Genomic DNA, 24140 nt, shown 5'->3' with positions numbered 1-24140 from the left:
GAATGCAATTCTTGCACATGGAGTGTGTCTGCCTCCAGGGACACCGAAGTACTTTTGAATTGATGATGAGAAAGTTTTTGTCATGTGAACATTTTAATTTTTTTTTAATTGGGTAATTTAGCACTAAAAGGTTAGAAGAAAGATCTAGTTTTAATGTCTTGCTCAATTATTACTAGTTTAGCTTACACACCCTGCTTTTGAGGTTTATTATCTAGCTTTTAGTGTTTAATATTTATTACAAAGTGCAGATTAAAAGTGTTCCCTTTATTGCTTATTTGTACACAATAATTAAAGGAACACATGTACAACTCCAAGATTTCAGAGGATTCACTCCACTGCACTTCTGTCATACTTTCAATTGCTTTCAAACACTTTCACAGCACATCCCGTACGGAAGTCACTAAAATCAATGACTTCAAGCTTCAAGTGTCTCTTGGGAGAAAAGACATTTTGTACTGGAGAAAAAGTCAAAAAACACAGAGGCATGAAGTGATTTGCCTCAAACTGCTTGGGAAATGAAAGCAGAACCAGTCATGTGCTGAAACCACAGCATCATCTTTCTCCTGAGCTTCCCTATCTAAGAAAATAAAAATAAATACAGGGAGAGCAGCTGGAAGAAATTGCCCTTACCCTTCTGCAGTCAGTCATGCTCAGACTAGATGGACTAATTAGGCTGTGATTTGCCTCCACTGGCCCCAAAATGGCTTTGACACAAATGGTTTCACCATTTCTCCAGGATACATTCCAGCATCTTCGCTGAGGACACGCACAGGTTCCATCTTATTTCAGTCTCTGTGTTGTCCAAGTCAATCACTGTGCAGCTAATTACCACTGCTGCTACAGCCTTACTTAGGGATGTAATCCCACCTTGGCAGTGAGTAAATCCATGCATGTCATCAGGACAGTTCCTCACTGCAGGGAAATTCTCAGTGCAAATTCTGACTCTTGTAGAAAGGTGAAACCAGAGTCTGTCAGTGCCTGCAGCTCTTGTTCCAGCTCCTTCAAAGGCACCTGTGTTGCAAGAACCCTGCCCCGTCCTTGTGTCTCCAGCATTTCTCAGGAGTCACTCTTTGAGGTTATTCATGGCTAAAATCCTTCACGGTTCCTGCCTCTCCTTCAGCATGAGAACGGGGATGTTCATTCATCTCACTAAGGCATCGGTGAACTCCCTGCCCCTCAAAGGCAAAATACAGGGAGGAAAGAATCCAGGCTAATTACGGTATGGAATAATGAGCATTGAGGCCTGTATTTATGACTGAGAGTGCAGTTCAAAACCATGTCCTCAGGCTTCAGTGCTTGCAACTCTCTGAATTTGCAGTTTGGAATCCCAGTGGGGCTGATTCAGCCTTCCTCATCCTAAAGCCGATATATTTAAATCTCATCCACCTTGGGGATTGATGTGGGTAACTTTATGCAAGCCTGACTAGAGCTGAGCCGCACATGTAGAAAACAAATGTTACACAAGCTGAGAAGTCTTTTGGCCAATGTGACACTGAAGAACTCAGAATAAACCAACTTCTCTCACTGCGTGGTTTCCTACACGTGCTCCTTTTGGAAGGAAGGAGCTCAACACCATCTGCTCGCTGTGGATATGGAAGAGCTGACGGCCAAGACCTCGTGTTTGGTGCAGCAGTCGCTGGCCTGTTCCCTGTCTGCCTGGTGTGACAGGGACGAGTGGGGTCATGTGTGACCCAGCCTTGGTCAGCGTGCTTCAGACAGGGCCGGTTTCTCAACGCTGGCTCTGGTGTGTCCCTGCTGAGGCAGCATTGTTTGTCAGTAGGGCTTTACATCAATGTCCTGACTCCATAGGTTTCACTAACACATCCTGTGGCAGTTCTACTCTGAAAATGATACTTGAGTTCCACAATGTACATGATATGTAGTGCACAGAGCTTGTGGGGTCACTCCTGCAGCTCCGGCGGTGCCAGGGCCGTGCTGCTGGCTCTCGGCATTCCCGCAGGCAGTGGCACACCGGCTCCCCTCACACAGCCGGGCTGGTCCTGGTCACCCTCCAGCCCCAGTGGAGCTGCCCTGGCTGGAAACCAGCCCAGCAGAGACGGACCTGGGGGTGCTGGTTGATAACACATGAGCCCGGCTGTGGGCAGGAGGCGAGGCCAGTGGCACCGGGCCTGTGGCAGCAATGGGGCAGCAGCAGGAGCAGGGCAGGGCCTGTCCCCTGTGCTGGCACTGCCGGGGTCACACCTCGAGTGCTGTGTCCAGCTCTGGGCCCCTCACGGTGGGAGAGACATGGAGGGGCTGGAGCCAGGGAACAGAGCTGGGAAGGGGCTGGAGCAGCTGAGGGAGCTGGAAAGGGGCTGGAGCAGCTGAGGGAGCTGGAAAGGGGTTCAGCCTGGAGAAAAGGAGCTCAGGGGGCCCTTGTGGCTCTGCACAAGTCCCTGGCAGGAGGGGACAGCCGGGGGGGTCGGGCTCTGCTCCCAGGGAACAGGGACAGGAGGAGAGGGAACGGCCTCAGGGTGGGCCAGGGGAGGCTCAGGGTGGACAGCAGCAGGAATTTCCCCATGGAAAGGGGGATCAGGCACTGGAACTGCCCAGAGAGGTTTGGAGTGCCCATCCCTGGAGGAGTCCAAGGAGGGGCTGGAGGTGGCACTCAGAGCTCTGGGCTGGGGACAAGGTGGGCATCGGGCACAGCCTGGACTCGATGGTGTGGCAGGTCTGTTCCAGCCCGGGTGGTTCAGCGATTCTGCGGCCCCTCCAGGAACGCTGCCCACGGCGGCTCCGGCGGCGGGCGGGGCGGGAGGCGGTGCGGCCGAGCGTGACGGGGAGGGCGGGAGCGAGCGGAGCCCGCAGCGAGCAGCGCCCGGGCCGCCGCCGCCGCCTCCGCAGCGCCCGCACCGACCCCGCAGCGCCATGGCGGCCGCGGCCGCCGAGCCCAGCACCGGCCGCTACCAGCAGGGGAGGGGGGCCGGCGCCGGGGTCGGGCGGCTCCCGGGGCGGCGGGGCCGGGAGCCGGGAGCGGGGCCTGTGCGGGCGGCAGCGCCCGGGGCGGAGGCCGCGGGTCCCCGGGGGGTCGGGCCGGGCTCGGCCGCGGAGCCGCTCCCCGCCGGCTCGGGGCCGGCTGTGCCCCGGGCCGCTGTTTGCCCGGTCCCGGGGCCGGTGTTTGCTCTGTCCTGGGGCCGGGTGTTTGCCCGGTCCCGGGGCCGGGTGTGTCCGGGGCCGGTGTTTACCCAGTCCCGGGGCGACCTTGGCGCAGGGCGCTGACCCCGCCGGTCATTTCCCCCCCAGGGCCGGGGAACGGTCTCGCCCCGAGGTTACCGTTAGTTTTCTTCCATCTTTTACGTGTGGGCTCCTCTGAAGTCCTCCTAGGCCAGGGGCTGGCCTTAAAGAGCTCTCTAGGGAATTCGGGTCATTCTTCTCTTCCTGCCTCCCGTTTGTCTGCAGTACCGGCCCCACGGCAAGGGCCGGGTGTCGGCTGGGCCCCCGGTGTGACCCAGTTCTGGCAGGCGCCTTTCTCACATCAGACATGGAGAATTCTTTACTTAGAGTAATGGAGAAATCCCTCTAAACAGCAGACAGCTCGCTCGTGCTGAACCGAGGCTCTCCCAAGAAATCGCTGTGTTGTGACTTTTCCTGGGTAGCATTCCCAGCGTGGGTAGGCTCTCGCTCGGCAGAGTTCGAGATACACCCTCCCATGGGATGGAATACTTGTCTCATCTGACAGCTGCAGGTCTCCGTGGTTTTACATACTGGAAATGTAGAAGTTAAGTAAAACTTAGGCTTTTTTTTTCTTTTTTCTTTTTTTTTTTTTTCAATGCAAAACAGATGTGCTCACTTCCAATGACAAATCTCTTTGTGTTGTTCTGGGACCTGCTAGGGACAGATAACCAGGGCTCTGCACTAATCGCCTTTTCTGGCAGAGTCCTGCTGCTGGTGTTGACCCCAACAAGTGTCTTTACAAATACCTTTTCCCAAGGGATCTGCAGCGTGTCCCATTGCCCGGAGCCGTGGGGATGAGGGACAGAATCGCTGAAGGAGTCCATTGCCTGGTGTTACCTGGCTGATGGACACACTCCTGCTTTCCTGTGAGAGGGGTGTGTAAAGCTGTTGTTTGCCAGCTCAGTGTTGTTTCTGCTCACACCTCGGGCAGACCCAGGGCAGACTCATCTGTGGAGCCCTGCGGAGATTAGGGAGCCAGGGCTGTGCCAGAGGATTTGCACTGCTAAAGACAAGCACATAATGGAGGCCTGTGGAGCCACTGGTTTAACTGGAGTGAGAGGCAGATTCTCACATGTAAAAGTATTTACTTTTGTGCAGCTGTTTAGAAATTGCTTCTCTTCCTTCGCCCTCTGCCAGAACCCAGGTATTCCTGTTGTGAAGTGTGTTATCACTGAACTGGCCCCTAATACTTGTGTTGCTTCAAAAACCCTGCAATCTGTGGAGATGCAGTTGGGATTTAGATAAAGAGAAGATGAGAGAATGGGAGAGTCTCTGTAGCATTGAAAGTGTCTGGTTTTTCCCCATATTTTGAAACTTACTGTGTGTGTGAAATGTACAATAATGAATGTACCATATGCCAAAGAAGACAGACTGATAGTGAAGCAATAATTGCAAGGGCTACAGGTGACTACAGGACCCAGTGGAGGTAGCTGGAGAAATTCACAAGCAGCTCATTTCATACTTTAAATTTTTGGATTATAAGTCAGTGGAGGAATTTTTAAAGCTTGATCTTTTTGGGTGATGGAGTAATGCATTAATGGAGTTGGTTATGTAGGTAAGTGGTTCCTGTACTGGTAGATGTGATTTTGACTGTCCAAGTGTGCCAGGGATGTATAACTCTCACTCTGGTATGGGTATCCATGTATCCATGTGTGTGTGGAAGCAGCACTGAGGAGTGGGCACTATGGACCTGTACAATATTCGTAGGATTCCTCAAGTGCCTGCATTTTCAGGAAAAAAAAGGTGAGAGTTAGTGACCATGAACCGAGCACAACAGAACTCGATACCCGAGTTTGAGTCCTGTGTGTTTCCTCTCCCACCCCTTCCTCAGCCTTGCAGGTGGGATGTGGGAAGGTGGGAATGTGGCCTGGGTTCCATCAGCAGCCTCTTTCTTCCCTGCAGACTCCCAGCCCATGTCCGTTCACATCGTGGGCAGTGTGCAAGGGGTGTGCACTGATTGATTTTCCAAAGCCAACTTCCTAGCCCTGGCTTTGTTCAGGCATTAGATAATCTGCTAAAAAGTGGCCTGCAGTGATGGCTTTGGGTGATGTGAATCTCAGCTCAGTGCTGAGGAAGTGCAGCTCCATGTAAAATAAAACTAAAACTCTGGAGAAGGGATTTCAGCCTCCCTGACCCCTTCCATGGGGAGCAGGGCTGGGACAGGGTCAGACTCTGGATCTGGATCCTTCTCTGCAGGCCACGTGCTGGGGCTGCGCTTGTGGAGGTGGCAATGGAGAGGTTTGGGGAGAAGGAGAGCTGCAGCCCACCCTGGTGCTGTTATTCCAGGCACTGCTGTGTCCCCAAAAAGGGCCACTGAGAGGCTGCTGTCATTTCATTCTGCCTTTGGGAAAGTTAGACAGGGATGTTGTTTGGATTAGGGGGTTTAAAGCCTTTCCAGCATAACCCTGGATTGAGGGTTCAGTTGGCAGAACTGTATTTCATCCTTGGAATAGAAATGACCCTCCATTCTGGAAAAAATAGCCCAGCTTTAACAGGTTTATTTACACTCTGTGTTTTCCAGGCATGCTTTGCAGTTGGAGCATTCGAAAATATATGTGAGGTGTATGAGTAATGTAAACCCACCTAGGAAATGGTGGGAGTGTTAAATAATGAGGACGTATTCCTTTTTAAGTGCTGTGTCTTCCTGTTCCACTTGTTGAAGGTTTACATGGATCATGAATCATTCCACAAAGGGAGGTGTCAATGGGAAAAATAAGGAAGAAAGATTTTTCCATTTGTTTGTTTTTTGTTCTGTGAAAACTGTAGAAGAAATGCAGTGCTGGAGATAGAGTGGGAATAGAATTTAAATCCATGAAGAAGCACAATGCTTCTTTAATATCTGGGGAGGCTGGAAGGGAACAGGGAGGCAGATATCAGTTGCTGCCTTGTGTGTACCTTGTGTTTAATTTTTCAGCTGGAATGGGCACACAGCTTGAAACTAAAAAACGAGAACATCCCAAATATTTTCCTGTCAGCAATTAGAATCAGAAATGTCAGTGAATGTTTCCTCAGTGAGGTCCTTGCAGTGTGCAAGATGTGCTGGCTAAAGATAAGAATGGTAAGAAAAGTTGCAGGGTAGGTTGTTTGCATATTTATTTATATATTTTATTTGTAAGGAGAATAGGAGATGCCATTGACATAAACCCTGTATAATTAGAAAAATTGCAGAGTAAAATTGTTTGTGCAGCCTCTGCTCTGAGGTTGTGCTGAAGTTGCCCCATGTTCAGCCTTGGTTGTGCTCAGGTGACTAAAATCTGGTTATTTTCCTCTGAAACATCCACCTCTGTAGGCAACAGTATCTGTCAGGTAAGTTTGCAAGGGTTTAGTGATTCTGTGTGGAAAAGTTATTGTAGAATTTAAATATATTCTGTCCCTAAAACTCAGAGGATGTGGGAAAGGCAGGGAAACAGCAGCAGTGTCATCTCACAGCTTGTGTAGCAGGAGAAAATAGTTTTGCATGCAAAGTTAAATACAATATTATCTCAGGCATCAGGATGGTGTTGAACTCTTGAGCTGGGCTTTTTTAGTAACTTTTCTCTCATCACTGAAATTCAGTGGGGCTCAGTAACCCCATTGGGAAGCAGCTATAGGAACAATCCCTGGGGGCTTTGGATTGTTAAATGCTCCCAGGAGATGAGGAACCTTTTTCTGTGGGTTTGGCATAGTAACCATACAGAAAGCAAGGAGCAAAAGTTGTGTTTGTGTGAATTCTGATCCTTTGTCATTGGGACGAGTGAGCAAAATTCAGTAATGAGTGGTATCCAATCATTCTGTTCCTGCCTGTTGTGAAATATCCACATTTGATCTATGATGGCACAATGGGAATTTTTTTCCATTGAAGATACTTAACCTTCTTCATATGGACATTTAAGAAATGTGCTATTTTATAATGTTCAGAAGTCTTACTGTGATGGCCTAAAGTCCAGAAAAATATTAATCTGATTCTAAATATTATGAGAAGGCCTTATGCTTTAAGTGTGGGAAATTTATTTACAGCTATCCAAGATTAAAATCTACTTTTTCCATATTAAGACCTTGATCTCTCAAGACTAAGGCCAATGTGTGGGCACAGGTTTGTGCTGGCCCAAGTTCTTGTTTCCAGTGTGTCCAGCCCAGCCTAACTCCCTGTTTGAACAGAAACGGGGGGATTAGACCAGCTTGTTTCCCAGGACATCTCTGTGGTGTCAGGCCCTTGGCTGCAGTGAGTCAGAGGACAACACCCTCAGGAGCACAGGTTGTATTTTATGGACCTAAAATAGGTTTTGATTTGTGGTTTTTCCTTTTGGTGGCTCACGGGGTCGTTGCCATCAGCTGGATGCTGCTGCTGGTTCCTGTTGGTGCTCACTGGGTGCCAGGGAGCTGCTCCAGCTGGGGAAGAACAGGTTGGCTTTGGGAGTGGAGGCACAGTTTTCAGTCCTTTATTAAAAGGGAGGAGTTTCTCAGAATCTCAAAGTCACTCAGGTTGGAAAAGCCGTCCCAGCCCATCGAGTCCAGGCTGTGCCCCATCCCCACCCTGTCCCCAGCCCAGAGCACCGAGTGCCACCTCCAGGAATTCCTTGGGCACCTCCAGGAATGGGCATTCCAAACCTCCCTGGGCAGTTCCAGTGCCCGAGCCCCATTTCCATGGAGGAATTCTGGGGCTGGCACATGCAGGGCTCTCCCTCCCAGGGCTGGGCTGTGCTCAGGGCTGGCTCCCCAGCACGAGGCTCGGCCAGGAGCATCTCCCCAGGGAGGGTTGGCTCAGCACAGGTGCCAAATGTGTCACCTGAGAGGTGCTCAACACACCTGTGCCAGTGCAGGAGGCACTCGGGGCTGTCACTGCTCCAGGGAAATGGGCTGGAAGAGCCTACGGGAGAAAACACTTATTTGCTTGTCAGGGAGAGGGCTGAAGGGTGTGGGTTGGCTTGTCTGGTAGCTTATCATTATTCCTGCTGATTAATAAGGTGATGTTAAGTTACAGGAATTTGCAGCAACTTCGGGCAAAAGTCAGGGTTTTAAATCAGGGTGTGTTTAATTAAGTAAAGCAAAAGTCAGTAAAAATAACTCTCCTTTTCAGAGTTGGCAGTGACTTTAATTTACTTCCAAAAGGCTGAAGATATGTAATGATATGTGATCTATTGCTAAGGCCAAGCCTGTAATAATGCTGATTTAGTGTAGTAATGCTGATTTAGTGTAAAGAATATTTACATGCATTCTCAGAACTTGGCAAAGGGGAGTTAAAAAATAAAGATTCAAAACTATGTCAGCAGCCCATATGCTGAGTTTAGAAAATTTGGAAGAATTAACCAATATATTTATTGGAAGTGCTTTCTTCAAAGTTTGCATGGAAATATTTCCAAACAGCTTGGAAGATTTCAGCTTTTATGCTGCTGTACTGTGTATTTTCATGGGACAGGTCTTGGTCAGGGCAAGTGGCAACCGGAGGTGATGTCAGCTCAGTGCCAGGCTTCTGATGCTGGGTTTTTTTTTGAAAATAAATATCCCTGGGTGTTCTATCAGTCAACTTTCTGTTGGTTTAGCAGTCTGGTGAAAAAATCCCAGCCAAACTGTTGTTTTAATAACTGCATGCATGGCTGTAAAGACTGCCTTAGTTTTTAATTTCACAAATAGCAGAACGTTGCCTGAAAAGCTAAAATCCATCAGTGAATCTAGGAAAGAATTATCCCACAGCCTCAGCAGAACAGACTGAAGTCAGATGCTGCTTTTAACCAGGTTCCCTGGGTGCTGAAGCCTCGGGGGAATTCTCTGGGAGCCGAGTCCATACCTGGAGCTGTGCAGGGCAGGTGGGAGCCAGGCTGGGCCAGGGCAGCAGTGTGGCCCTGCGAGGCCTGATGAATCATTCTTCCTGTCACATGAACCTCCCTGCTCTGCTAATAGGCACTTAGTTGAATTTTAGATGCCTAGAATCATTAAAAAGGCTGGAAGGCATTTGTGTACCTTGTCCATTAGAAGAAAAATATGTTTTCTATAACTGTAACCTCCTACAGCCTCGAGCTCAACTTCAGAAAGTAGCTGCATTTTTTGTGTCATTATCCATTACCTGAATTGGGATGTTTGAAGGCAGCAGTGAATTCAGCTGCTTTCTCCCACATGACATTAGTGGAAGAACATGTATTCCTTTTTACTATTGAAAGAAGAACCAGTGGTAGGAGTTAATATTCCACTCAATATCTGTGTCCTCTTTTGTTTCATTTCTTGCAGTGTTGTCACATGTGATTCTTTCCTCCCCCCTTCCTGGTGACTGTGCTCTCAGGCTCTACCTGCCTTCTTTCTTACAGGCATGAGGGGTTGAATTTCTGCCTCCCCCTCACCTGGAGGGCAGGTAACAAAAGGCAGGTGGAATCCAGAGTGTCCCAGCTGTGACAGAGCCTTTCCTCCTGTTAATAGACCAGGTCCTGCACAGGCAGAGGGAGAAAAGAAGTACTGAATTTTCATGGATAGACTGACAATACGCATGGTGGAGCATTTTCTGAGAATTCATAAACTACAAAGCCGTGGGAATCATGGAATCACAGAATGCTTTGGGTTATGACCTTAAAGATCATCTTTTTCTACCCCTGCCATGTCCAGGGATCCAGGGGCAGCTTCTCTGGGCAGAGATTGACTCAAGCAATTTGGTTCTGTGTTTTCCTGTCCCTTCCATTGCGCCTCATGCTCTGTGCAGCATGGTTTGGGATTTCTGGAGTAATGCTGTTTTTCTAAAACAAAATTAAAGCATGTTCTAATAGGCAATTACTTCTCAAGTTAGTTTTCACTTCTAATGCCGAGCTCCATGGGGTTTATAAAATGAGGCATTTTTGTTTCTTGGAAAGGCTTTGAGAAGAAGAAGGTGCCTTGCTGTGGTGGGAGCTGCTGCAGCTCCTCCTGTCCCTGCCCAATGCCCTGGGGCTCCGTAAAGCTGCAGGTGGGGCAGGTCCTGCCACCTCCACCCCTGGGGCCTCACACCCCAGCATTGTTTGCTCTGCTTCACATCTGGCCAGGGAGCGGCTCTGGGGATGTGTGCTGCTGACAGCTGGGCTGGGAGCTGCTCCTGCCAGAACACGGATTAAATTTTCATCCGGATCACTGATTTCTCCTTCTTCAAGGAAATGGCTCAGTGTTGTCATGTGAGGACTTCTGAGCCACAAAGCTTGGGGCTGACCAGCACGCTTTTCTTTTTTCCCCCACCTATTCTGTTTAGAAAATGTTCCTGGGGAGAAGAGTGGGCTTCAGCTGCCGTGGAACTGGAGTGCAGGACTGTGGTGCTCTGCTGTTTCACTGCACCTGGACTGGCAGACAGTGCTCCTGATTTTGTTCTGGTGCTTCCCAGTGTTGTTTCCTCCCTTTTCCCCCTCTCAGCTGACCCATTGGACCTGCCAGCAGAACCACTCACTGTCATCTGCTAAGCCCAGTTAAGACTTTCTCAGAGGATGTGGATATAGTGTGATGTGGAACAGACTATAGATTATAGACTTTCACTGGCACAGAGCAGCTGGGGCTGCCCCTGGATCCCTGGCAGTGCCCAAGGCCAGGCTGGACGGGGCTTGGAGCAATCTGGGACAGGGGAAGGTGTCCCTGCCTATGGCAGGGGCTGGAATGGGATGGGCTTTAAGGTCCCTTCCAGCCCAAACCATTCTGTAATCTTTGATGTTAAGCAGCAAAAGGAGTAAAACTCCACAGAACACTTGGATAGCCCAGATCTGCATTTAGAAGTGTGAGCTGATTTATTTTCCCCCGATAAGATGTACAAATAAGAACATCCCCCTACGCCCTACACCCCCTGTGTTAAATGCTCAAGGAGAATGGCAACGTGTCTCTCCAGAGGGAAAAAAGCGAAATATCCTGGATGGCTTCAGGAGCAGCTGTGTGGGATTGCAGGAGGGAAGGCTGGAGGAGACATTGTTTAGTGGTGATTTCAAAGGAGAGCAGTGCCTCCAGCTCAGCCCAGTGCTTTGGTCCCAAGGTGCTTCTTTGAGGTGAGCTGTTCTGCAGAACACCTTGGAGCTTTTGCTGCTGACATGGTGGAAAATGGAAGGAAGGGAAACATGAGATGGCAGCTTTAACCTCCTTTCTGGCCTGGTCCTGCTGCCTCCCTGATCAAAGCTGCCATGGCACACCTGCCTCGTGTGAGTGGTGCTGGATCTGTGATAGCTCCTGGTTATTTATACAGAGCCTGTGGGAAGCACAGTGCACAAAATAAACCGGCTCCTTTTCAGTCATGCAGTGTGAAAGGTTGAAGGGAAATGGCAACATTTATACTTCTGTGCATCATTATGTAATGTATCCATGGAAAAAACCTTCCTTAGGAAAGGCACAGGCAGCAATGGAGCCTTTTGTTGGGTATCTCACAGCATTGCTTGGACTAAAACAGATGCGACTGCCGCTCCTAAGCAATGTGAGCTGAGGAAGTGCCAGGGAAATGGAAAGGGACTGGGGAGCTGTGTGCTGTGTTTCGCTGGAGTCCAGGTGTGTGAGGAGAGGATTTAAAAACAACATTAAAACTGAGATGGAAGATTGATCATTTCAAGTGGGAATGCTTCAGAGGGAGGCTGAGCAGCTGCTCTGTGTCCCGTGGTGCTGCAGAGCAGTCTCCTTCCAGAAGAGTCTGTTGTGTGCAATTAAAGCTGTGGGGGTGATGTCAGAGCTCTGAGAACCCCCCCTAACTCTGGTGTGTGGTTCTGTTCAGCTGCAGAATGAAGAGGAGCCGGGCGAGGCCGTGCCGGTGGTGAGCGATGCCCCTCCGCCCTACAGCAGCATTTCTGCAGAGAACACAGGTACTCACACCGGGCAGAGGGCTGGGCTTGTCTGCTGCCACTGACTGCTCTCCTCATCCACGGCTGGCACTGCAGCACCTTCCCAAGCTGCGGGGATCAGGATTGATCCACACAGCCTGTTGGTACTTGTGGTTTAGGAGATGCAATTTGGCTGCGTTCATCTGATGTCATCCCATCTAGGGGTGTTCAAGTTACAGTTCGCAGTGTTCTCAGTAAATTGAAGACAGTTCAAAATCAAAGTGCTGTGAGGGTTTGTGGTTCCCCTCTCATTATCTGGCATTTGGATGATGATGTGCCCCTTCCTTAAAGGATTGGTTACTTAAAAGGGTTTAAAGAATTCACTTTTCCTGTACTTTCCAAAAAGTACTTCCTAAGCATTTGGTCATAAGGATGGGACTTTGAATCATCCTCCTCTCCTGTCACTAATAACTTTAATAACCACTTGGATCTGGAAACGTGACTGTGTGTGAGTATCCAAGTCAGCAGAGGCACAGCATGTGGTGTTGTTTTAAGCAGAAGTGCAGCCAGACATGTTCTGGGAGTGTTCTGTGGGTTGCTGGCTATCAGAGAAGGTGCTCCTGTGCTTTTCACTTTCCACTTTGGGATGGCTGGGATGGATGGAAGGGTGGGGAATGGGGCTCATTGGAGGTCACCTGGAGCACTGCTCGTTCCCAGCACGGTGTTCTTAAGCAAGTGCTGAGTTCCCTCCTGTGTAACTGTTTTTGTGCAGCTTATTTTGACTACAAGGATGAGTCAGGGTTCCCGAAGCCGCCATCCTACAATGTGGCCACCACTCTGCCCAGCTACGACGAGGCCGAGAGGACCAAGGCTGAGGCCACCATTCCCTTGGTGCCTGGCAGGGTGAGTGTCCCTGGCTGTCCCTGCACTGCTGGGTCCAATTTCAGCTTTAACTCCTGCCCATCATCTCCCTTGACTTTTAAAGTCTGTGTTGGGCTTTTTGTGTTTTTGAAGCTTTCTGGAGTGGTGATGTTCCACACTCCTGAGAGTCCTGTAGCTTTTTTCTTTTTAATTTTCCTCTGAGCACTGTGATGATGTCAGACATCTCAGCAATGCCAGCATGTGCTAGCCAGATTAGCTTGGCAAGCTGACAGAGGGGCTGTACTGTATCCCTGTGCTCTGACACTGGGGTGTTTGTTGGGTTTTTTTTTTCATTTTTCAAAAAGATTTAGGATTAATTCTTCAGCTGTCTGGCATATCTACCCTTGATGCTCCTGCTGCTTACTTAGTTGGCTTTTTTGGAGGTCAGTGTAGCTGATACAAGCACGATAAAACCATTCTGTCAGAATTATTTCTTTTTGTCTTTTCAACATTGTCTCTTGTTCAGCCATTCCCTCTACCCCTGCTAGCATTAGAAGTCCACTGCTCATTACATTTCTTCACGGAAGTGAAATTCCTTGCTGAGATGATAATTTTTTGATGAGTTGAAGAATTCTTCACAGTGAGAACAAGAACATGCTTGACTATGTTAAAAATAAAGATACATTTCCTATTCTATAGATAACATTCCATGCCCTGCACCATTTCAGGATGAGAAATGGGAATTTTCTCGTGCTTGCATTTGTAGCCTTTTGAGATTTAGGATTCCAGCCCTTTTTTTAAAGAGTCACACCATGAAGCGGGGTTGCTGTATGGCTTGGGCTGACCTCAGTCCCCCATGTGCTGCCTCCCTGTGCTTTGCAGGATGATGACTTTGTGACACGGGATGACTTTGATGACACTGACCAGCTGAGGATAGGAAACGATGGCATCTTCATGTTGACTTTCTTCAGTAAGTACCTGATGGAATGAACTTTTTTTCCAGGCAGTCACACAAAATACTTTGTGTCCCATTTATGCTTATGTAGCACCAGGAAAAACCTGTGCGCCAAGGGGTTTGTGGTTTTTTTCCTTGGAATGTAAAGGTGTCTCCACCTGCTGCTTTTCTCCTGTTTTTCAGTGGCATTCCTCTTCAACTGGATTGGATTTTTCCTGTCTTTCTGTCTGACTACTTCAGCTGCAGGACGATATGGGGCCATTTCTGGATTTGGTCTGTCTCTTATTAAGTGGATCCTTATTGTCAGGGTGAGTTGTGTGGTGCAAAAGCACATCCACAGACACTGATACTCTTTTTCCCTAGCAGGTTTTTATGTCATACTGAAGTTAGTGATGAATCTAGGTTTTTTTTTTTTAAATAATGAAATATTTTTTTAGCTACTTATTCACTAAGAAAAGAGCTTTTTCATAATTACATCCTGTTTATATACTGGAATTACAATTGTAGTAAAAGAAAGGAAAGATTGTACACCCAGATATCTTTGGTGATGCTCCATCCCTGGAACTGTCCAAGTCTAAGTCTAAGGACAGGGATTCCTGGGATAGTGGAAGGTGTCACTGTCTGTGCCAAAAGAGAGAAGCTGTAGGATCCTTTCCAACCTGACCCAGTCTGGGATTCTGGGATTCATTCTGAATGTGTCTGACAGTGTGGCCTGGATCAGAGTGTGGATTTGTGCTGAGCAGCAGCAATGGAAAATCCTGGGAAAACATTAACCCAGGCAAAGCCAGCCCTACTTCGGCTCTGCAGCCTGCTGTGCCTTTGGCTCTCCTCTGGAAATAAGGAAATTCTCTAAAACGCAGGATAGCTGGTGAGGAGAGGGAAACAGGGACGTGGGGAGGAGCAAGGGCTGGAGCAGCAGTGGGAGAAGGCCGTGGGTGCCCTCTGGTGCAGCCTCCCTGCGGCACAGGAGCAGGGACCCGGAGCAAGTTGTCATCCTGCTCTAAGTTTTTTGGCTCTTATATTTTTTGGAGGGATTGGGAGAAAATATTTCCATCAGGAAATCTTTATTTGGAGCCTGTGAAATGATGGTGCACAGACATTTCTGGCTGAAAGATGAATTTCAAGCAAAGCAGCTCATTGGCTGTGAGTAGAAGTAGAGAGCATTAATGTCAGAACTGTCACTTCCTACCCTGTCTTTTGGGGCTGGGAATTCTAATTTGTAAATGCAGCATCTCTTCACTTTTCTGTTGACAGTTTTTTGGTCATCTTGGTACGGAGGTATTAAGAACTATTTGCTGGATTAAGAGAGGTGGCAAAAAGAGGTGACATTATTTCTGGGTTTGATTTACAGTAATAGGTTTATCTTTTATTAGGTTTTAAACTTGAGTAGAACAAACCCAGAGGAATGATACTGTATTTATACTGAAACTGTGAACTTCAGTGCTCTCACAGTGTTGGTACCCTTCATTTAATAGCAGTAATTTTCCCAATTGGGAATCTTGTCAATGGGTTCCACAGATGTGGGATTTCTTTCCCAACTGTTACACCATCCAACCTGAATGTGTAATGAATGTGCTGCAAGCCTGCTCTGCCCTTTCAGAAACTGCAGCTGTGCTTTGTAAGCATCCAGGACACAATTTAAACCAGGAATATTTGCCAGGAGTGTCCTTGTGCCCCACTGATTGCCAGAGTTGATAGCTGGGTGTTGAGTCTGTCCCATTCCCCTTGTTAGAGCTGGTGCAGAAAAACTGTCAGTGACAGTTTGTGGAGGAAACTCATTCCTGCAGCTGGTGAAATTCAGCATTCCATGAGATCTCTTGTGTGCAGCCCTGATCTGGTTACTGCTAAAATTGCTGGGGATAGATTTTGGTTCACAAACTTCCTTGTGCTCTAAGCTGTATTTTTTTGCTGTTTTTCAGTTCTCCACCTATTTTCCTGGCTACTTCGATGGCCAGTACTGGCTTTGGTGGGTCTTCCTTGTACTAGGTGAGTGTCTGGTGGGGGGGCAAAGATGCTTAAAAGCTCTGTAAAGTCAGAATTTTGTGAACATTCCTGCCTGTTAAATATGTGTGTATAGATGTAAAGATGAAATGTGACCCTCATGCTCCTCTGACTGAGCACACTCAGGGTTTAAAGGCACATGTAAACACTGTCTTTCTGTTGCCAGTTCTTGGTGGCAGCATCCAGAAGTCAAGAAGAGAATAATGCTTGCAACTGATGTTGTGTCTGCTCTTGCATCCTAAATGGAAGAGTGGATTGTTGCCTTCCTCATTTTATTTTCTTTTTCCTTCTTTGGGAGTGACAGGATCTTGTTTGGAGTCAAAAGTTTTATGATTGCCCAAGCAAAGTTTGTTTTTGAAGTTACCTGAAGTGGAAAGATGAGGTGTTATTGCTACCAGAAATAATTACTGTGTGTGATCAGCTGCTGTGGATCCGTGCAGTGACAAGGTCCTTCTGTAGTGGTGGCAGGAGTTCAGCTGCTCCCTCTCCTTGAAGAAGCAACACCTGTGTTAACTGGACAAATGTGTCTCTCCCCTGCAGGTTTTCTGCTGTTTCTCAGAGGATTTATTAATTATGCAAAGGTTAGGAAGATGCCAGATACGTTTTCCACTCTCCCCAGAACCAGAGTTCTCTTTATTTACTAAAGGTAAATTTTCTGCTTTCCTGAATTTGTTCTGCTTTGATTTTAACTCTATTTAGTGACTTTTCTATGCTACACTTTCCATTGCTTGAATATTTTTAGAACTCAGGGAAGCAGGGAGCAGTTGTTTCTTGGTATCCCCTACCCAACCCCTGAGTCTGCAGAGCCCAGACTGACCTGATGGGAGGCAGAGGAACACTGGACATTTCTCCCTGAGTTTATGCTGTGAGGAATTGGATATTCTTTTGATTCCGTGCCTAGATACTGAGAGAACAAAACCTGTGCCCCTCGGCACTGCAGTGTATTGGGCAAATGTGTCTTTGAGAATAAATCACATGCCTGAAACACGTGGTGTGTCCCAAACCCGAGGAGAGGTCGCAAAATGCTGTTAGAGGGGCAGTGCCTTTGGCTTGTGTCCCAGAACAAGCAATTTGTCTGAATTCTGCTGTTTGAAATTGCTGCCAGGTTCCTGAAGAAGTGACACCCTTGCACACCTTTGCTCTCCTCAGACCTCTTCCACACACCTGAGCTGAAAATCTTGCAAAAACCTGAGTGCCTGGGAGTCTTTTGCTTCAGTGCTGAGCCTCAGCCTGGCTGCTCTAATGGGACTTTAAAGGAGGAGGCTTAAGTAGCTGAAGGCTTGTAGCATAATTTCCTGCTCACAGCAGATAATGGCCTGGCATTAACTGTCCCTCCCCGAGGGGAAGGAAATCCTGGAATAGGTTGCTTCCCAGCTGGGGAATGCAACATGATTCTCCCTTTAGAAATATCATAATAACACTCCATTTCCCCAGACAGAGGCAATTGCAGCTGGGACAGTCAAAGAAACCAAACCAACCCCAGCTTTAAATTGGGGGTCATTAAATTGTTGAGATTTGAAAACCGAGCCTTGGGTTTCCAAATGCGCTTCCCTTTTATTAGAAACTGCAAATTGCCCACGATTCTACTTCATTTCCAGTCTGTGAGGAGAACCTGCAGCACAGAACAGCCTTTGTGCAGTGTTTTCCTCTGGTGATAGTGTGTAAAAATAGTTCAGCCAATTTCTTTACGTGTTTCAGTTCTGTTTAACAAAGTTCTGGTTTGTGACATCCTCCAGGATCTGTAATATCCTCTCAGATTCCTGCTGAGTCACCAGAGGGTTGATTTCCCCCAGTTTCTGGTTACAGAATGTGAGCATTTAAAGTCAGCTTTATCTCTGTATTTTCTCTGACTGAACAATTTTTTTAAAATTTTGCCCTTTTACCAAGACTTCATTTTTTTATTTCCTAAAGGAACTCTGTGGTTTCTTTTTGCACAGACTTTTCCTATGTTTGAAATTTGAAATTACAGTTTTAGAGACCTGGCTTCACTCCTTGCTTGTGGAGGTGTAGAGTGTTTGAATTCCTACTTACGTGTCATTTCAGAGCATTTTCAAAAAGCACTTTTTCTTTCAGATATGCTGAGATAAATGTCCAGAGTAATTCATAAACATTGCAACTTCAATACTTCCTCTGAAAATAAATCTTTAATCCTGAATTCTGAGTGAGGAAACCACAAAAAACTCGGATTTTTAGTGTATTATAGTTCTTAGATGAGATTTCCTCTTGAGGGCGTGATGCAAAGGGCACAATGAGGGGTTATTTTTATTATAGAGCGAGGATAGTTTTTAGAAAATTAGGAGGGGACTAATGAGTGCAAACCAGAAAATACAGCCTGGTGAAATGAATCCTGTGGAAAGCTGGAGTTTACTATTCCAGCTGTGTGTGCAGACACAATCCTGGTGTGATCCTGTAAAATACACACAGATTGCTGAGCACTTTGCTGGAGTCACATCATTGTGTGCTCAGACACTTCATAAGCCCTCAGACATCCTGTGCTGTGTGAACGACATCCTCCTGTTATCCAAAATAACCCTCTGACTGCAGTTTCGGTGTTCAATATCCTTCTCCAACAGATGTTTTCTGGCAAATGTCTTCCTGCATTAGTGAAATCCCCCCCAAGAAGCAGCAGGACACCTGCAGGAAGTGAATCAAGGCTCTGGAGCAGAAGAAAAAATAATCACCTGCTTTAAAATAAATAAATAAAAGTACTGTTGGAAAAAGAAAAAAAAAAAAAGGAGAAGCATTTCTTTCTATTTGTTTTTAGGTGTAAAATTTTAATAATTAACGCAGAATTCTGTAATTGTTGACTCATTAGTGGCTAATGTTTGAAGCAGCTCTTGCAGTGAGTCTGTGGCGTGCTGATGAAGGCGTTCAGCCCGAGTTTGTGGTGCTTGGGCAGCGGGAGCCAAACCAGGGCCAGCAGGGGCCAGGCTTGCTTTAGTTCCTCCTCCAGCCTGGGAGCTGCCCCGGCTGTGCCTGTGCTGTGTGTGACACTGTCCTGTGCAGGGTGACACTGTCCTGTGCTGTGTGACACTGTCCTGTGCAGGGTGACACTGTCCTGTGCTGTGCAGGGTGTGACACTGTCCTGTGCAGGGTGTGACACTGTGTCCTGTGCAGGGTGTGACACTGTGTCCTGTGCAGTGTCACCCTGTCCTGGACAGTCTGTGTGTGCTCTGTGTCCTGTACAGCCCATGTATCTCCATGTGCTCTGTGTCCTCTCCTGTCCATCCCTGTCCCCTGTGTCCCTCCCTGTCCATCCCTGTGTGTCCCTGTCCCCTGTGTCCATCCATCCCTGTTCCCTGTGTCCATCCCTGTGTGTCCCTGTCCCCTCTGTCCATCCCTGTTCATCCCTGTGTGTCCCTGTCCCCCGTGTCCTGTCAGGGGTGGCTCTGGAGCTGAGGTGGCAGTGCAGGGTGGCTGTGCTCCTGCAATCCCAGCACTGGGGGCCTGTGGAGGAACAGGGCTTGCTGCAGTCCAGACTCGGAGGTGGCATTGGGAATTTAGAGGTGGCACAAGTATTAACTTTTAACAGTCTTTATTCTCAGTGTTGTAGTATCCTTTCCTTTCGCACCACCAACTGTTTGGGCTCTCCAGGGGTTTTCACAGAACGAGTCTGTAGTGTAAAACTGAAAGATCATGTTGCAACTTTGTATAAAAACCATCTTGCAAAACAAAGGCCTTTCTTTTTTCTTTGGCTTGGGACTTTTGAGACAATTCCTAACATACCTGTAATTCTTGCTTTTATAATTTGTGTTAGCAGAGACTCTGATGCATTGGAAATGTAGATTTAATGTGCACTCCTGTGCTTTCTGCCAAGTGGTCATTCACTTTGGAGTTTTACTATGTTCAACCTGTAAATACAGCAGAACGTCAATAAATGTCACTTCTGTAGCGATTGTTGCTGTGGGACAATGTTTGTTTGACTTTTCATGTGTTGCTGCACCTGGTTACCGATGACAAACCTGGATTATCCAGAGGCATTCCATCACTTTCCATGGAAGGAGTAACACAAATCTCCAAAGTGTCCATCTTTTTTGTAATCAAGCTTGTCAGAAAATGGTGATTCCATTTTGGGGGATTTGTTGGATTTTTTTGTAGTTTCATGACTTAACCTGATCCATGAGACTGGTTTTGGTTCACATCTGAACTTCTCAAATGTCCAGTCCCCACAAACAGGCAGTTGGGGCTGACAGAGATGGATAGAGGTTCCACAGATTCTTCTTTAAACAGGAATAAGTGAACACAATTAGGAATTTTATCCTACAAGGCAAAATCTGCAGCATTGGGGAACTCTGAATCACATTTGCCCAAACTTGGTCGATCAGCCTCGTGTTTGCTCTCCTGGCAACTGGGCCTTATTTGGGCTTGAATATCCAGAGAACTGGAATATTTGGCATTCCAAATGCTGCAGTGGCCCGAAGCTGCAGACACCTCCAGCTCCATGTTCCTGCACACAGAGGCTCGGGAGGCGCGGGGAGGGACGGGTGGGTGACGGTGGCTGCGTTAGCTGTGGGTTCACACCAGGCTCCAATACTTGTTTTGGGGCTGTGACAGCTCAGCCACTTCACACCACGTCAGTGGCAGGGCTGTGGTCACCTGCAGTGACCAAATAAACACCTCTGGCCCTCCTTGCCAGCCAGGCAGGGGATGGAGGCTCTGGGTGCTCTGCAGAGCTGCTGTGCCCTGCTGGGAAGAGAGCTCACACTCCCCAGGACCACTGCCATGGGCACGGAGTGACAGGGTAAGGGGAATGGCTCCCAGTGCCAGAGGACAGGGCTGGATGGGATTTTGGGCAGGAATTGTTCCCTGGCAGGGTGGGCAGGCCCTGGCACAGGGTGCCCAGAGCAGCTGGGGCTGCCCCTGGATCCCTGGCAGTGCCCAAGGCCAGGCTGGGCTAGGCTGGGAGCAGCTTCCATGGGAGTGAAGAAGAAACCAAAGTGTTTGAAAAGACACACAATACTCCAAACGTGGTGGCAGCTGGATTAAGGAATGTATTTAAAGCCTCCTTGAACATGGAACATTTACAAGGTCTGTTTTAGTGCTGGTATCTGTAACCCATCACATAAAACACTTCACATATGGTACTGGGGGGGTCGTTGTGTTCCCCCAGGTCCTGGGAATACCCAAATCCATTCACTGCTCCCACTGTCACCCCATCCCACTTCTGCTCAGGCCTGGGTGCTGCTTACAAGGAGAATTTCCCCTTGGCTTTTTTTTTTTTTCTCTGAGATTTTTGGGTAAAATGGACAAAAGCCAGGCAGGGAAAGAAATTATCGGAGCACAAGGATTAAGTCACTATTTAAAGTAAAAAATCAATCACAAGATGCATCCTAGAAAGTAATTTTAAGTCATAGGACTTACACGGACACAAACTCTATTTTGCTAAGCTTGAAAGATGTTAATAAAGCCTCATATCAATGACTATAACAATAAAGCAAAAGGCAGGGATCTGTGCCAGGCTCTGGAGCATCAGGAACACGGTGCCAGGGGATGAAACATGGTCCATGTCCCAGGGCCAAGTGGAGAGAAGAACAAGAGCACTCTGGACTTGCTTTTAAAAAAACTCCTCTTAATAGAAGCTCTGCCAAGAAAGAAATCAGTGTTTCCAAAATATCCATCACCCCTCAGTGAGCTCTAGCGGGCCCTGAGCTGTAACCTGGGGTGTTTTGCCCTGGAGCCACCTGGGCACGAGGGGATCACCCCTGGAGCATCCTTGGGGTGCGAGGGGCAGTGGCTGAGGCTGGGTGTCCCCTGCCCGTGGAGGTCACCTGGAGCGGTGTCACCTCGGCTCTGCAGGCAGCATGAGGGGCTTGGTGGGCCACAATGCCCCGTGCCACAGTCACACAGCACAGGGACGAAGTAGGTGGCAGCTCAGAGGAGCCATGGGAAGAAAAGCCCGTCTTCGACCAGATTCTGTGTTTGTTTTTGTTGCTGCTTTAACCAAAGTGTCCGGAGCGCGGTAATTAAAGGCTCAGTGGCTCTAATTGGAGCAGGTTTAAACTCGAGGTCAAAATCCCTTCTGGCACTTCCTCTGCCTAATAACCATCAACAGAAATCAAACAAATCCGAGCGGCTCCAGCCCCCAGTCTCAGCGATGAAGGCATTGGTGGTGATAAGGGAGCTCAGAGAGCCCCTCCGTGCTGGGGGACAGCGGGGCTGGATGGGATGGATGGGATGGGATGGGATGGGATGGGATGGGATGGGATGGGATGGGATGGGATGGGATGGGATGGGATGGGATGGGATGGGATGGGATGGGATGGGATGGATGGGATGGGATGGGATGGGATGGATGGGATGGATGGGATGGGATGGGATGGGATGGGATGGGATGGGATGGGATGGGATGGGATGGGATGGGATGGATGGGATGGGATGGGATGGGATGGGATGGGATGGGATGGGATGGGATGGGATGGGATGGGATGGATGGGATGGGATGGATGGGATGGGATGGATGGGATGGGATGGATGGGATGGGATGGATGGGGTGGATGGGGCTGGATGGGGCTGTCAGCCCTTGGCCGAGGTTGTTGGGCTGTCCCTGGGGCTGTCCCTGGGCTGTCCCTGGGCTGTCCCTGGGCTGTCCCCGGGGCTGTGACACAGCCAGGATGGGGCACCGTGTGCAGGAGCGAGCGCTGCCGGCGCAGCCCCGGGACAGGAGCAGAATTTCACCGCAATGCCCATTGCTCTGTGCAGATGAGGGCAGCGGGGCTGTGCTGGGATGGAGGAGGAGGTTTCACAAGCCGGTGCCGGTTCCTGGGAGCCCGGCGGGTGTTGTGCCCCCCCCGGCCACCCACGGCTGCCGCTTCCTGCCACCGCCGAAGGTCACTGCCCTCGCCACTTTAACTGCTTTGCTAATTATGCCCTAAGCTGGACCTTTAAAGTGAGCTGGGAGGAGTAAAAAAAAAAAAAATACAACAAAAAACCAACAGAAAGGAAAGCAAAGGAGTTGCAGATGTGCAAAGGCCGAGCTCGGCAGGGCCGGGATGCAGCGGGGGGAGCGTGGGGCCATCCCCCCCCGCCCATCCTCACCGCGGCACCGCCCGCAGATTGTGGCCTTGTGTTCGGGATCCTCTCTGTGCCAGCCCCGCACACCGCTGGAGCAGCTGGATTAAAGGGATCTGAGCTCTTCACCGTGCCCTGTTTCCCATCTGGGGGGTTTGTTCCCGTGCCCGATGGAAGTCGCGGCTGCCGCAGCCAAACTCTCCCGCATGGGATGGAGACGCAGCTCCTGGGCTGGGAGCGAGGTGGGGACACGGAGCCGCTCCTGTGCCGTGTCCTGTCCCCAGGCAGCCCATCCTGCTGCGGCTGCCACGGCCCCAAGGGGCTGAGACACCTCATGCTGCTCCTTGATGGAGGCTCCGGGCTCTGCTGGGGCTCTTGGGCACATGGGGCTCCTTCCGACAGGAGCACGGAGCAGCCAAAAAAGTCATCGAATCCCACAGTGATTTGGATTGCGAGGGACCTTAATGTTCATTTCATTCCATGCCCTGCCACAGGTCACCTTCCACCGTCCCAGGCTGCTCCAAGCCCCAGTCCAGCCTGGCCCTGGGCACTGCCAGGGATGGGGAGAAGGAGGAGCTGCAGCCACCCCAGCTGAGCCCGCGGTGCTCCCAGGGCGGTTGTGATGTGTTTGTGGTCACTTCCCACTCCTTCCCACAGCTGGGAGAGGGTGGTGATGCCCAAAAGCCCCAGCTCTGGGTGGGTGTTTCTTGTTCTGGGGCTCCTGTGCCTGCAGCAGGTCATGGGAGCTTTCTCTGGGGGAAAACCTATCTCCCCTGCACCCCGACCCTGCTCTGGGTCCCCAAATAAGCTGAAACCTGTGCCAGCACCATCTGCCACAGAATGTGCTCCTGGTTTGTGCTGGGGCTTGTCTGAGCTCCTGCTTGATTTCCCAGCTCACTGAGGTAAGGGAGAGCAGCACGAAATCCTCCTGCTGGCATGGAGCACTGGGACAAGGTTTGGGTGGAGAAGCTCTTGATGGAGCTGGACAGGTCCCCTCTCAGATTGACCCTTGGGCTCAGCCCCACCTGGGCTGGCCACAGAGAGACCACAGAGCCTGGAAGGGTAAATTCTCTTCCAGTTCCCTGAGGAGAGAGAGAGGGGGTTGGATCTTGCACCGATTAAGTAAAGGTGGGACTGGGAAGCAAAGATCCTTGTGCTGTTTCCTGGTGCCAGGGTGGTTTGGTGGGTGGGCAGTGAGAGCTGGGCAGGGGTTACCCAGCCCCAGAGGGGGTTACCTGGCCCCACAGGGGCAGCTGCTCAGCCTGGGCAGGTGTTTCAGTGTTAAATGGCTCCTAGGGAGTGGTTTCTTGTGGCATAGGATACAGAACTCTGTGCTGGGACTTCTGAATGAGTCCCTTGTGCTTGATTCCTGCATTGTGTGGGTGTTTGTGCCAGTGTCTTCTGTTGGTTTTACTCTGTTTGGCTCCTAA

General features: G+C 49.2%; 1 protein-coding gene across 1 annotated transcript; it reads left to right on the top strand.

Annotated features, from left to right (window-relative positions):
* Positions 1–2809: 2809 nt before the first annotated feature.
* On the top strand, positions 2810–19598 carry NDFIP1 (Nedd4 family interacting protein 1). Its single transcript, XM_005523704.2, has 8 exons — positions 2810–2913; positions 11840–11927; positions 12658–12788; positions 13629–13716; positions 13885–14009; positions 15621–15687; positions 16243–16348; positions 18276–19598. The coding sequence occupies exons 1-7, from the start codon at positions 2869–2871 to the stop codon at positions 16344–16346; spliced, it is 648 nt and encodes a 215-aa protein (XP_005523761.1). The 5' UTR covers positions 2810–2868; the 3' UTR covers positions 16347–16348; positions 18276–19598.
* The last annotated feature ends 4542 nt before the right edge of the window (positions 19599–24140 follow it).

The sequence above is a fragment of the Pseudopodoces humilis genome, chromosome 17 (genome assembly GCF_049639895.1).
Source record: "Pseudopodoces humilis isolate 2021_Gansu_Grassland_sample_001 chromosome 17, ASM4963989v1, whole genome shotgun sequence".
NCBI classification, from domain to species: domain Eukaryota; kingdom Metazoa; phylum Chordata; class Aves; order Passeriformes; family Paridae; genus Pseudopodoces; species Pseudopodoces humilis.
The sequence above is the reverse complement of the archived record's forward strand: the minus strand, read 5'-3'. Positions and strand labels throughout refer to the sequence as shown.